This window comes from Morus notabilis, unplaced genomic scaffold (genome assembly GCF_000414095.1).
Source record: "Morus notabilis unplaced genomic scaffold, ASM41409v2 Scaffold830, whole genome shotgun sequence".
Classification (NCBI taxonomy): Eukaryota; Viridiplantae; Streptophyta; class Magnoliopsida; order Rosales; family Moraceae; genus Morus; species Morus notabilis.
This window is the reverse complement of record NW_010364217.1, coordinates 111,011-125,910: the sequence shown is the minus strand read 5'-3', so window position 1 is coordinate 125,910 and position 14,900 is coordinate 111,011. Positions and strand designations below refer to the sequence as shown.

General features: G+C 31.5%; 1 protein-coding gene across 1 annotated transcript in view; it reads left to right on the top strand.

Moving 5' to 3' along the window:
- Positions 1-11,041: 11,041 nt before the first annotated feature.
- The window catches only part of LOC21393643 (serine/threonine-protein kinase EDR1), a 12,670-nt gene continuing 8,811 nt past the window's right edge, over positions 11,042-14,900 (top strand). The window contains exons 1-7 of the mRNA XM_024170796.1: positions 11,042-11,533; positions 12,621-13,016; positions 13,123-13,326; positions 13,605-13,793; positions 13,962-14,221; positions 14,351-14,464; positions 14,625-14,714. Coding sequence (XP_024026564.1) covers positions 12,672-13,016; positions 13,123-13,326; positions 13,605-13,793; positions 13,962-14,221; positions 14,351-14,464; positions 14,625-14,714 — 1,202 coding nt within the window. The 5' untranslated portion in view covers positions 11,042-11,533; positions 12,621-12,671. The remainder of the gene's footprint in view (positions 11,534-12,620; positions 13,017-13,122; positions 13,327-13,604; positions 13,794-13,961; positions 14,222-14,350; positions 14,465-14,624; positions 14,715-14,900) is intronic.

The window sequence follows — 14,900 nt, the reverse complement described above, 5'->3', positions numbered from 1 at the left end:
AGTTATTTCATATTATATATATATATATATTTTTTTTTTTAATACGTTCACATATAAATTTGGGCGTTTGAAAATTAATTCAACTTTTAACCGTTATTATTAGTGAAACAAAAGTACATGTCTTACTGTAAAGATTCTCTAAACAAAAAGGTATGCCTCAAAAAAAGATTGCTCTAATTCTCCACACACAAAAAAAAAAGAACACAAAGAGAGAGGGCGAGAGAGATTGTTCTGTGCCTTCAATGAGTCAAATAAAAATAGAATAACATAGAGGAGAAAAAAAAAAGTAAAAATTTTTGGATTAATCTAATTAACTATTCTTAGATTTTAGAGTCATTCTCATGTCACCCTTTAAAGCTTAAAAATTCTTACTTTCACTCTTAAATTTTAGGCCTCGTTCACTTTACCGATTTGAGTTTAGAATTTGAGTTTTGCTACAGTAAAAAGTTCTCAGAAACAGTCACATCTAACTTTTTTGCTACAGTAAAAAGCTCTCACATAAAATCACATCTCAACTCGAATTACAAACTCAAATCAACGAAGTTAACGGGCCAAATTTGCCCCATTTAAGCATTTTTTTTTGTAAGAATTCCCTAGAAAAATAGTAAATGTTACATGCAACTTTCGAGAGAACATTAGATCATTAGATGTGTGTCGTGAATTTGTTTTTCAACCGGTGCTTCTTATGATTTTATATACGTAATTCAGTGGTGGAGTATTTCTTAAAAAAAAAAAAGATAAGAAAAGAAAAGAAAAAAAAAATCAGTGTATTGATGTACCCTCAATTATGCAGCTCCACCCTTTTTGATTCGATCATCTAATTTACTTTAGATTCTTATGTTAATGCATTAACATGCGTGTTTGGTTCTAATGTTAAAAAAAAAAAAGATAAGAAAAGAAAAGAAAAAAAAAATCAGTGTATTGATGTACCCTCAATTATGCAGCTCCACCCTTTTTGATTCGATCATCTAATTTACTTTAGATTCTTATGTTAATGCATTAACATGCGTGTTTGGTTCTAATGTTTACGGATCCAACTTGAATTAAGCCCGCCATTCAAACCGGTGTTTAAACCAGTAAAATTTGTGTTCGGATTTTTAAAAAAAAAAAATACAATTAAGACCCCATATTTGAGATTTGACATTCTCAATTTGACCTTCTCAATTTGACAATCCCTTTCCGCTACAGTAAAAAGAGTTCAAATCGGATGAATTCCAATAACAAAAAGTTGTTTCTTGGCTAATCATGTAAGACCGATCTAAGGAGCAACATGCTTGGTGCACGCATGGAGCTAAGGTGGATTCGTACAAGATTCCTTTCATACATGGCTTTTTCAAGGTAAGAAATGGCTTTTATTAAAACTTTTTTCTTTCTTGATCCAAGAGGGGAAGAAAAGCATTTGAGAATATTTACCAAGGGATTGAAAAGGAAGGAATAAGATTATAATTGAAGGTTCTCTTTATTTTTTGGCTTAAAAAAAAAAAGAAAAAGAAAAAGAAAAAACTCCAACAAGAGTTATGCTAGCTGTGCTCTTAGAAAGGAGAGTATAGTTTGGCATAGTTTGACTAGGCTAGAGTGAAGAAATCTAACCATATCTTGCACATGAAAGTCTCCCAGCTCATGTTCAAACTTCTGAAGTCAACCACACATTTTCCTATGACCAACCTTACTCACTTGAATATAAATAAATTGTGGAAGTGACAAATCTCTTGTTTTAATGTCAAAGTTCGTCTGCTTCCAACTCAAAACAAACAGAAAAAGGAAAAAAAAAAAAAAAAAAAAAAAATTTCCACTTCCCAATTCAAAAAAAATAAAAATAAAAATCTTTTGGTTCAATTTTTATAGAAACAGAAATGGATATCTCTTACTACTTTTCCATGTATGTACAACTTAAATTAAGCTTTGACCATGTTTAACTATTTAAAATGATTTATTACATATGTCCTTACATTTTCATGTACAGATCACTATTAAACTTCAATAGAGGACCACACCACCAGGCTTTTTTTTTTCTTTTTTTTTGCGGCAATACAATGTACCACCAACTATTTCAATCACATGATATTGCACTTGCTGTGTTAACATTTTTGTTTTTCCTTTTATTGTAGTGTTGGTGAAAATGTTTGGTAGAAGAACAAATTAAGTTGTTCAAAAATCATATAATGTCTTAAAGTGTGTTCGTTTACACAACTCAAGTCATGACTTGAGTTGTGTGTGAGAGAAAAATAATGTAATAAAAAAAATTAAAAATTTATGTGAAAAAGCACTACAATAATATAATTTAAGTTGTGCAAATGTGCAAACCTTAGTCATACCATTTGTTATTTGAACAAAATCTCATAATTGCTGTTATTAGACCTTGCCAGCACATGACTATATAATAAATTCCCATGTTTTGACATTTTGACTGGGTTGGGCTGTCTCTTGTGCATAGTTTGGTCCGTTTTGTTCACGTTCAAGCCCGTACTCTTCAAGTCTGGACTGCAAATTTGTTATTAGTGTATTGAGCCTTTAACAAATGCAACAAGCACGACCTCTAAATAAATTTTTGATGAGAAACAAAATTACAAATAACTCGTTAATTTCATTGGTTTTATATTTTTATAGTTAAAAACTCTCAAAAAATATTACATTTAACTTTTTTTATTACAGTTAAAAACTCTAAAAAATGTCACATCTCAATTTAAATTTAAAATTTAAATCCACAAAAATAACGAGCCTAAAATGTCATGCCAACATAATATCAAAAAGACCTTTAAAAGTGTCATACCAAGATACGACCGTAGCCACGGGTGGCCAACAGTATCCTATCTTGATACTAAAAATAGTTCGTTGTGATACTGAAAACTTCGATAACCGATTGTAATTTACCGTGTTATCATCGGTTTTCTCGCCAAAATACTAAAAAATAAAAAAGAAATTACTTAAAATAAAATAAAAAGTAGTGGATGTGGGGAGCACTATCGGAGGCGGCAAGGTCTCATTGGCAAGATCTCCTTGTAATTGCGCCGTACGGAGCTCGCCTTGCACGGCCTCCCAATGCTGTGAGGTCTGCGATCTCCTAATGGCGATGGAGATCTGCGGTGGATCTCCTCACCCGTGACCAAGGCAAGGTCTGGTAAGAAAATCAGATCGGAAACTAATTGTTGATCAGCAGAGGTATGGCGACGAGCTAGTGAAGGCTGACGGCGGGTGCAAGAGAGAGCTAAGGGCATTTTTGTAAGCTTGATTAATGTGGACACGGGTTTTATTTATTTAATTTATTATTATTTTTTTTGAAAATGGAAATTGCATTCCAAATTGAAACCGGTGATATTTACTAGGCGGTAAAAATCCTTAAAAATCAAATGATTATATTTACTATAATGTCCCTTTTTTTTTTAATTATTGCTTTCAACTATTCCTTCTCCTTACGTTAATTAATTATTCCCTGTTTTTAACCTGATTCGTTGTTTATTAACCGTGACTCATATTGCCCTTTATTTTCCGACAAACCTTTTCCGAATTCAAGTTTTCCCTTGAAAAAGAGAGAGAAAGAGATGAAATTGATCAAGTGTAATAGCGTACTATCTACTATTAATATAGAAGTGCGGATGATCTATTGAAGTTTCTATCGCCGTGTTTTGTTTTTCATGTTTTTTTAGAAAAAAATAATAATAATAACTATTTTAAAACGGTGTTTGACACAATTCAAGATAAAAAATTAAAATAAAAATAATTTTTTAATTTAGTGTAAAATGAGAAAGAAATAAAAAAACGTTTTTAGTCGTTTTTCATTTTTTTATTTTCATTTTCTCCTCTCTCGAGCAGAGAGAGACATTAATGAGTTTTTTTATACTGAAAATAATCTCTTGATAAAATTACCAAATGCATTTTTTAAAAATATTTCGGTATGAGATTAAAAACGTTTTCATTTCTATTTTTTATCTAAAAAATAAAATCATTTTGAAACGAGTTCCAAACACACATTATATTTCAATATGTATCCTTGCTTGCTCAAGCTTTTTTTTAAAAAATTGTATGTTTCAGCTTTTTTCTCTTTTATTTTCTTTGTATTTTAAATGTTGTTCCTTTTTTTCTTCTTGTTTTTTAAATCTTGTATTTTTCATTGTGTCACGTTAAAATATTTTTTCATTAATTTTCTCGTTAAACACCTCATTTATTTATTTTTTACTTTAATTAATATTTTTATTTGTGAATCTCTATATAGTCTTGACTATATATTTACACTTATAATAGCGAAAAGGTATATATTTTTCAACTTTTCTCAACCATCATTACATATAATATAAAATTGTTGAGTTTTATAGAACCATAATTTTATTTAGGTCAAAATTTAAAACTTCCTAATAAATTTACACTGTTATTATAAAAGTTCTTACGAATATCATTTTTGGTTTGAAAAATAAATTATAAGTTCGCAGTATTTATTAATGTTTATCATTATTAAAATATTATTGGCATCCCTTAAAAAAATATAACTAGTATGTCGTGTCCTAGTCTAACTTAAAAGAATAAGTTGAATTATTAGCAAATTGATTTATTTATTTTCTTAGAAAACAACTAAAAGAATATGTTTGTATTGAAACATTAATAATCATATTTAACAATTTTAAATGAATACCAGGCAACCCGCGAATTGATTGATATAAAACTGATTAGCCAAGTATCTATTCCTGACACCATTGTATATAAAATAAAAAAATAAAAAAAATAAAAACCAATTTTACACTGACTTAATGAAATAAATAAATAAAGACAAGTTCAGTAGTCATCTCCTACTTGAGAAGCGGCGTTTATTGTTGGATGATTGATAACTTTACTGAACAACTTGCTCGACATATATGTAATCATGTGAAAATGCTTTGTAAAAGCGATATTGTTGAAAAAAAAACAGTGTGTTAGGGGTAAAAATAATTGTAGATGGGAGATGGATTATCAAAATTTTGCCGACCAAACACATACAGACATGCTTACATGTACACACACACACATCTATACATACATATATATATATATATGTATATTCTTACAAAGTATGTGTATACACATCAATATTCTAAGGGTTTTAGTCAGCTGGGATTTTGCTGAATGTTGTATGCATAGAATTTTATTTGGCGTCTATCATTAATCTTTGTATATATGATATGAAGTTCTAATATGCACTGCAATGCCCGTTTAGTTCGCTGATTCGAGTTAAAATGTGATGTTATGTGAGAACTTTTTACTGTAGCAAAAAAGTTAGATGTGACTGTTTCTGAGAGCTTTTTACTGTAGCAAAAAAGTTAGATGTGACTGTTTCTGAGAGCTTTTTACTGTAGCAAAAAAGTTAGATGTGACTGTTTCTGAGAGCTTTTTACTGTAGCAAAAAAGTTAGATGTGACTGTTTCTGAGAGCTTTTTACTGTAGCAAAAAAGTTAGATGTGACTGTTTCTGAGAGCTTTTTACTGTAGCAAAACTCGAATCGGTGAAGCGAACGGGGCCTCTTTTATAATGATCCAAGTAATCCATACTGCATTAACAACCAAAAAAAAAAAGGAAAAAGATAAAAGAAAATAAAAAAAATAGGTAATGCATGCTGAAATTATCAAAAGCTAATTAATTAGCTAAACCTGCTTGTTATTTCTTTTTTTTTTTCGGTGTAAAGCTTTTAGATACTATTTGAGCTCCTAACTATTTTAGGAAAATTGACAACACTTTAGTTTGAGAGAGCACATGTGTTCTAATTAAACTACTAATCTGGAGAATGAAATCTCCCTTGCAAATCACCCGACATACTTTGTCTTGATGATATATACATATATGACTTAATGATACTTTCAGATGAAGCTGTCATTAAGCCTTAATTTTCTGCCATTAATGATGATGTATTTCCTAATATGGTGAAGATGGGATTTAATTGTATATTGTATATCTTCTAAATAGTAAGAGAAAGATAAAACAGAAAAGAGGAATAGGTAAATACTTTAGGTGAGGAAAATGCCAAATAGAGAAGGAAAAAAAGATATCCTATCTTTTATTGTGTTCTGTATATAAAGAAAGGTAAGAAAATAAAAGCACTTCTCTCGTTTGATATAGAAGCCAAACTTGTTTTTGAATGATGAAAATAAAATCCCGTTCATTTCACCGATTTGAGTTTAAAGTTTGAGTTTTATTATAGTAAAAAGCTCTCAGCAACAGTCACATCTAATTTTTTTGCTACAGTAAAAAGCTCTCACATAAAGTCATATTTCAACTCGAATTAAAAACTCGAATCAGCGAACTAAACGGGCCCGTTTTTCAAATTCAAAACATAACTTTATAGTTTTAAAAATTAAAGGAATAAATTACGGAAAAAAAGTTAAAACTAGAAAGTACATATATGTAATTAGTCAAAATATGAGTTTTTATCTTTAGTTTGTTTGTTGGTTTCCTTTATTGATGAGGAGTAATAAAGTAAAGTCTTGTTCATTTCACCGATTCGAGTTTAGAATTTGAGTTTTATTACAGTAAAAAAGCTCTAAAAAAAAGTCACATTTAACTTTTTTGCTACAGTAAAAAGCTATCACATGAAGTCATATCTCAACTCGAATTAAAAACTCGAATTAACAAACTAAACGGGCTCTACTAATTTGATCTTATAGTCTAATTAAGTAAAGAAACTTAATTAGACAAGTTTCATCGTCCTAAAGGCCTTGTGATTTACCATTGGATTATGTTGTTTTTTTTTTTTTTTTTGCTTTTGTATATTTATCAAAACAGTGAATTCTAAGAAACAAACTGAGAGAAATGGAGGCTAGGATTTCTTATTGAATTTGCTTGAAAATAATACATAAATAGTAAGTTTATATAGATTAGTAAATAAGTAAAAGTCCGTGGCTGTGTTTAGAATTGATTCTGTTTTTATTTTTCACGTTTTTCAAGAAATAAAAAATAAAAACGTTTTCAAAACGGCGTTTGGTGTAATAAAGACAAAAAACATAAATGAAAACGATTTTTTTTGTTGGTTTAGTATAAAATGAGAGAGAAATGAAAAATGACTTTTAGTCGTTTTTCATTTTTTGTTTTCGTTTTCTCTTCTCTCGAGGAGAGAGAGACATTAATGAGTTTTTTATACTGAAAATAATCTCTTGATAAAACTACCAAATGCATTTTTAAAAATGATTTTTGTCTGAGATTGAAAACGTTTTCATTTTTATTTTTATACACAAAATAAAATCATTTTGGAACGAATTTCAAACGCGCCTTATATATTCCATCCTTGAAAATAAAGATAAATAATAATAATAATAATAATAACAACATAAACTAATTTAGTTTAACAAAAACAATATAAGTTCACCCTTGAAATATATATATATATATATATATATATAAGTTTCATCCTAAAGTCCCTCCAAATTAAGGGGGGCTTAGTCAATTAGTGTTCTTTGGAGCATTTTGAATCTCTTACCTAATATTCTATCCCCTCTTCTAATCTTTCCTATCAAACAACATATGTGAAATCCTTCACTAATTCTCTATCCCCCATCCTTCCTTCTATTTTTTTTTTCTCCAGCCAAATATATTGTTAAAATAAATAAGAGAGAGGCGCGTTATGCACAACTTGTGGTAAATTAGGATCAACAAGCACTTTGAAATCTTCATTTTGTTCTTAAAAAAACAACTTGGTATGATATTTACACCAGGAAAAAAAAGGAAACTAGAAAAGAAAAAAGAAAAAACGCGCATGATAATAAGATGGAATATGTATGAGCACTTTTTGGTGATATAAGTAACTTTGAATTGCAGCATAATTCCTTTCAATTCATCCTCCACTTTTGCATATCCCTCTTCATACGCATTCATGCAACATCTTTTCTTTTTTTTTTTTTTTTTTTTTTTTTTTTTTTAACTGTCGATCTATATAAATCCAATATCTTCGAAATAGAGCATATTAATATAACTTTTCCTGCATTTGTGCTTCTCTCCGTTTGTTTATTTTCTCCGAGATATTCGTCCAACAAAATCAAAAGAAAAAAAAAAAGGAATAAGAAAAATGAAACAATGTTTCACATTTGTGATGTTCTTTATGCTTCATGAACTCAAACACATGCCTCTTTTTTTTTTTTTTTTTTTTTTTTCCTGTTGTGTTATGCTTGAACAAGTCAAACATCTCTATGCTTTTTTTTTTTTTTTTTTTTTTTCTTTTTGCACCGTAGAAATAAAGAAGAGAATGAGGAACGACATAAAACATTAGTGGCAGTCTTTAGGCGCTTTTGGTGGGAGCCATTGACATGCTTAAAGGTGCTAGGGCAGCACTAGAAATGTTCACACTTTGGCGAAATATTCTCTTTAAGATTTGACATGAGCAATTCTTTATAAGTACTGCTTTGATATTAATGTATTTCTTCCCTTTGGCATTACGACTGCTCCAATACGTAGAAAGTGATAACATGCCTTAAAGACAAGGAGGTAAGCAGTAGACCAAATTAATCTCTTTTTTTCAAGGAACAAAAATCTTTTTTCTCTTTTTTACCCTTATTTTGAAATAAAAATCTAAAGCAAGTATTTTGAAACATTAATTATTTAAAGAGGAATTCTAAAAGCAAAAATAGTATGATGAGCATTAATAGCTAATCCCTTTTGCTTTTTTGTGAGCAAAAGTTGAGTTGAGTTCAATTTGTAATTAATAAGGGCTGGCTATTTTGTACGGACACCATTAAATTTTTTTAATTTTGGTTTCTAAATTTTTTTTTTGGCAATCAACACTCTAAATTTATAATTTTTGACACTTTTAATCGTTGTTGCTCAAATTTATTACAATTTTGGCGGTTTTTTAACCTTAATTTACAAATGATAATCTAATAAGGGTACTGATGTTCATTTTTATTTAGTTTCAATACAAATACATTTAAAAATTTAAACTTAATTTAATTATAACTTAAATTTTAATCTAAATTTTAACATGAAATTTATTAATACTAAATAAAAATATCATCAATGCGCTTCTTATGTTTGTAAGTTTATGACAAAAAACAATTAAAATTTTAATGAATTTGAACAATAAGAACTAAAAAAGCCAAAAATTAAAAATTTTAAAAGTTGATTGACAAGAAAAAAATTTAAGAAATAAATTACCAAATTCGAAAAGTTGAGGTATTGATACAAAATTTATGGCTGATTCGGGCATTCCCAATATGGTTACTTTATGCATTTTTACACTACCGTGTCTTTTGAGCAAAGAAACACGTGCAGCTCTTATATGAGTTTTTATTCCTACCAATTTCGTGAAGTCTTACAAAGTTGGTTGAATATAGTTTTTTTTTGAGTGTGGTAATAGTAATGTATTTTAGTTAAGTTAAAACATGTCCCATGTGTGGCGTGTTAACCTTTCCACGAATGACGTCTCATTTAATTTGAACATTATGGCATAGTTCACCCTGTCTAATTTAATTCATCAACTAAAAAATCAACCGTTAGAAAACGTATTTAATATGACCAATAACATTAATTTCTCCATTTTCAGATCTCATGGCTCATTTAATGCAATTCTTACAACCCAATTGAATATCAACTCTTCTCCTTGTTTTTCTCTTTCCTTTAATTACAAAAACATTGCATATATTTCTAAAACAAAAAACGGTTATGTATTTACGTAATACTTGCTAAAATGCAGTAGATATTTGAAGATGTAGCTGGAATTGTTTTGGCACTTAGGAAACTAAAATATCTTATAATATTAGGGCCCGTTTTGTTCGCTGATTCGAGTTTTAAATTCGAGTTAATATGTGACTTTATGTGAGAGCTTTTTACTGTAATAAAAAAGTTAAATATGACTGTTTTTGAGAGTTTTTTATTGTAACAAAACTCAAATTTTAAACTTGAATTAGTGAAGTGAATGGGACCAATAGAGTATCCAAACCAAATTTGTCACGTAGGATCAACCTGACATGATGAAACGCCCCACGTGTAAAATGTGAAACGTAGATTCAGTCCAATATATGGTCCAAGCCAATCTCAGCCATTAGTATCGCTAAACTCAGCGGTAGGAGATGCTATACAGATCATGCATTAATAGTGTCTTTTTCGTTTTGGTAATTAAGGGAAAAGAGTTATGATGGTATAATCAGTTAATATTGAGTTATTTTATAAAAAGAGAAGATAATCAAACTACTCAAGTAGGATTCAGGCATAAGACTAATCAACTCATCTGCCTGTGAGGTGGTAAATCACATAAACAAATGCATTAGCATTTTTTTTTTCTTTTTTGGCAAGGGTGCATCAATTAACATTTTTAAAAAATAGAGCTTATTGTAATTTAACGTGACAGATTTAGGAGTTGTTCTTTTGAAGTGTAATTTGAATGTAGTTTTTGAGTTGAATTTGAGTTATAATTTGAGTTGAAGTTATAACTTGAATAAAGTTGAGTGAAGTTGAATAAAGTTAAAACTTAAAAGAACGTGAATTTGAATAAAGTTAAAACTTGAGTTGTCTTTTTTTGAATTTTTTTAGACAAAAGAACATGTCCTTAACTATTTGACAAATATGACATATCACATGTACGGTGACCAAGAATTATAGTAACTTTTAGCATTTTTACCACTAATTAATGTCCACTTGTCCTTGTTTGTTGTCCATCTACACTTAAGAAATACCGTTTGTCATTTTTCATAGAAAAATAAAACTATTTATCATATTATCATGATACAATTATTATAGACTACTACATCGGACTACTTCATAACGATTTCCGACTTATTTAGATACTTTATTTTCATATTAAAATTTCGTTTTAGTGTCGCACTCTTTACGTAGTACAAATGTAAGGGATTCAGTATTATTTTTGTTAGTCTTATTGTTTCTTTTAAATTTGGAGTATTTATTAGTATTATTTTGGATTTTGAATTTATAGAAAAAGAAAAAAAAAAGAAAAAAAGAGAAAAAGGAGGGTCGTTGATTCACGCGGAGGAAGGTGTGGATGTTGGTGAGCCACCCCCTCGCCAGCTGGCTGTCGGGGGGAGGTCCCCAGATCCCTCTCCCCCTCGCTCCGCACGTGACTCAACACCTCACTCCACTCCTCTCTCGATTCTTCTCTCCTCTCTCTCTCTCTCTCTCTCTCTGGAAAAGCCCATCGCTTTCCTCGTCGATCAATTATATCAATCAAAACAACAGCCCAAAAAAATCAAATCCCTCTCCCTCCCTCTCTCTCTCTCTCATTTCCTCGTTTTCTTCACTCTATCATCAATCCATATATAAAACCAAGCATACACACACACACACACACACATATATATATATATCATAGGTTTCCTTCACATATTTCATCTCTCTCATCAGCTTCTCCGTTCCTCTTTCTCTATACATTATTCATATATACATATATATACATAGTTATATTCATATATATATATATATATATTTGTCTGTTGGTACTGGGACTGGTACGTCTCCTCTTGGAATCCGCGAGGGGTTTTGGGCGTTCGGAATGATTCTTCGGATGCGGAGGAATTGAGATCCAAATGTTATTGGACGCCAAAGGAGATTGGGATTCCAATGCTTGGATCTACTGACGGTAAATTTGCTTTCTTGCGATTCTTCTTTTACTTTATCATCATTTCCATTTTCGATTAGTTCTCATCCGGATTTGCTTACTTTATTTATGTTTCTTCAAATGGCGAGTTGATTTAGTTTGGTGAGCTTGTGGGATTGGTCCGTAGTGATGTGAATGTGATGGTCTGGAGAAATTACTGATCACAGCGCTTGGAATGATCAGAGATTTGGTTATTGTTCGCATTGATTAGCGAAGCTAGATGTAGATTTGTGAAGAAATGCGGGGCTAAAATCCGAATTTATCGATGATTTGGAGTAATTGGGGAGAAGCATTTTGTAGTTAGCTCTTTTAGGAGTAATAGGTTTTGTTTAAAGATCTAGGGATTTAGTCAAACTTAGGTTTCTGCATTGTAATTGGAGCATATGTGAGACTAAATTGAGAATAATACTCTTTTGTCGGAGTCGTGGACATGGATTGGGAACTTTTGCATGCAGTAATTGCAATTGCCTTCTTTCTATAATAGGTTTGCGTTAAGAACTTTACATGGCTTGGAATATTGAACTTTCTTTGAGGGAGGAAAAGGTGGTTATTGTGTTATTCTCCATATGTTTTGGATAGAGTTAGTATGTTTCCAAAAATGGAGATATTTGGTGGTTGCGAGTATGAACTATGAAGATTGACAATTTTTAATGAAACTTCGGAAACTTTAATGAGCACATAAGCGTGTTTTGTGCGATCATGGAAACTACAAAGTGTGGCGTACACAGCTGGATCATATGATGTAGCTCAAGTATGACGCCTAACAAATAGATGACCATTAATTATACAATGGTAGTGAATACGAGTTCTTTACGTCTTGCGACGAGCCAAACCTGGTATAGTGTCGAATAGTTCTTAGCTTGTATTGTTTATTGAGAGAATCTAGTGTAAATTTTATTTATATACTTTGACATGCGATACTGTAATGAGCGTGTGGCATATTTTCATTTGTCTTGCAACTATGATCTCTTATATTTTCATTTACATTCTGTAAAGATCTTTGCCCTTTTCATTCTTAGCTGATTTTGTTTAGATTTCAAATTCTATTTTGTTTTTGTCTTTTTTATAGGTCTTATGGCCTCCAGCTCGGAGAAGTCAGTACAATTAAAGTTTCCATCTGATGTTTTGCTGCCAAATAATTTTTCTTTGGCTGAGCAATCTTTTATGGGGTGAGAAGTGGGGGCGAAATGGTTTTACATTCCAAGTATCTAAAGACATGGAGGAGACACGAGATGATGCAGGGCCAGCTGAGCAAGGGCCTTCTAATGCTTCGTGGTGGCATTCAGATTTTATTGAAAGATTTGGATCTGTTTCTTTGGGTTCTCAAGATGAGACCTTAAGCAATACAGAATCACCAAGAAGTTCTGATCAAGATGTATTGTCATCTCAGAAAGCATCTCAAATTCTATGGCGCACTGGAGTGCTTTCTGAACCAATTCCAAATGGTTTTTATTCTGTTGTTCCGGTGAGAATTGTTTGTAGTTTTTTCATGTATGCATAATTGATTATAATGAAGGTAATCATGGTATAACTTGATTTTTTATGATTGATGGTTATTTGACAATATGCAGGAGAAAAGGCTTAAGGAGACTTTTGATGATATTCCTACTCTCGATGAACTTCATGTCTTGAGAGGAGAGGGTTTTAAAGCTGATATCATTCTTGTAGATGCTGCTAAAGATAAAAAACTCTCCATGTTGAGGCAACTGATTGTGGCACTAGTGAAAGGATTAAACTCAAATCCAGCTGCCGTGATAAAAAAGATAGCAGGATTGGTGAGAATTTCTACCAACTTTTTCTATCTTTGAGTTACTATATGTATTGTCTCAAGCAAGATAAGAAGTTTACAAGTATGACTCAAAGTACAGTCCTATGTTGTTTTTCCTCCAATCAGCTGGTGACGTACTCAATATGGTAATTAAGGTTTAGTATCTCTTGTTGCTTGGGATTTAATGGAGATCTGTAACTTATGACAAGCATTTACTAAGGTTCCTTTAAAAAATTATAGAGAAAGTATTTGCTAACTTTTTTTATCCTCCATTTTTGTGCAAAGGTTTCTGATTTCTATAAACGGCCGAATTTAGAAAGTCCAGCAAAAGCTGCACTAGAAGAAACCTCCCACATGTTTGAAAACCGAGGTCTACAACTGCTTGGGCAAATAAAGCATGGTTCATGTCGTCCCCGGGCAATCTTATTTAAAGTCTTAGCAGATACTGTAGGTCTTGAAAGTAGGCTCATGGTGGTAAGATGTAACTTCATTTGGTGGGGTGGAGTATTTTTTTTTCCCTTTTCTATTGGTCGCTTCCCGTAGATATTGTGTGTGTCTCCCCTTCAATTTGGGGAAAAGAAAATTGTATGTTCTATTTTCTTACAACAGTGGCTGATATATGAAAGCGTGTATTTTGATCAGGGCTTGCCTAGTGACGGGGTTGTTGAGTATTCGGACTCATATAAGCATATGTCCGTCATAGTTGAATTGAGTTCTGTTGAATACTTGGTTGATCTCATGCGGTTTCCAGGCCAGCTGTTGCCGCGAACAACCAAGGCAATTTTTATGACCCATATTTCTGCAGCAGGGGAGAGTGATTCTGCAGAAAATGACTCCTGTGATTCACCATTAGAACCGAACAGTCCTCTATATGGGTTTTCAGAGCGAGTTGATCCTGACAGGTTAGCTGGTTCCAAAACTTGAACTCTATGTGTGGCACCTATTTTGAAACTTATGATGTTAGTTCTTGTTGAGTAACTCATGCATCAAGTAGGTATAGGTAGTTATTTTCTTCTTCTTTTTGTCACCAGTGCTGAAAAAGATGAAAGTCTTCAGTTGCAAAGGAGGTTAGACTCAAATGTACCAGGTCTGTCATTGCGGAATATGATGCTGAGATCTGCTACCTCTGTTGACAGGAAATTAAGGTAATATATATTGCTTGCCTTGACAAGTTCAAGTTTATGAGTTTTATGATGACCCTTCTGCATTCCTTTATTTATTCTCACAACATCTGCATGGTTCAGATTCCAGAAAGTAATGGATTGTGACATTTTTCATGCTGAAGTTATTTCTTTATCTTCTTAGTTTATCTCATAGTGAACCAAACATTGCAAATTCATTTTGGCGGCGCAGTCGGAGGAAGGTCATTGCTGAACAGCGAACTGCTAGTTCAAGGTTGTTCTTTACCTTCTTGTGTTTGTATTGATATGCCCTTTTAAATTGGATTGTGTTATGCTTAAGAATTCAAAGACTTGTAGGGCTAATGATGATACATCTCATGGTTCTAATGCAAGTGTAGACTGTAGACTATAAATAGCTGGCAATGTCACATAAACTGCTGCTTTTTCTTTTTTTTTTTGG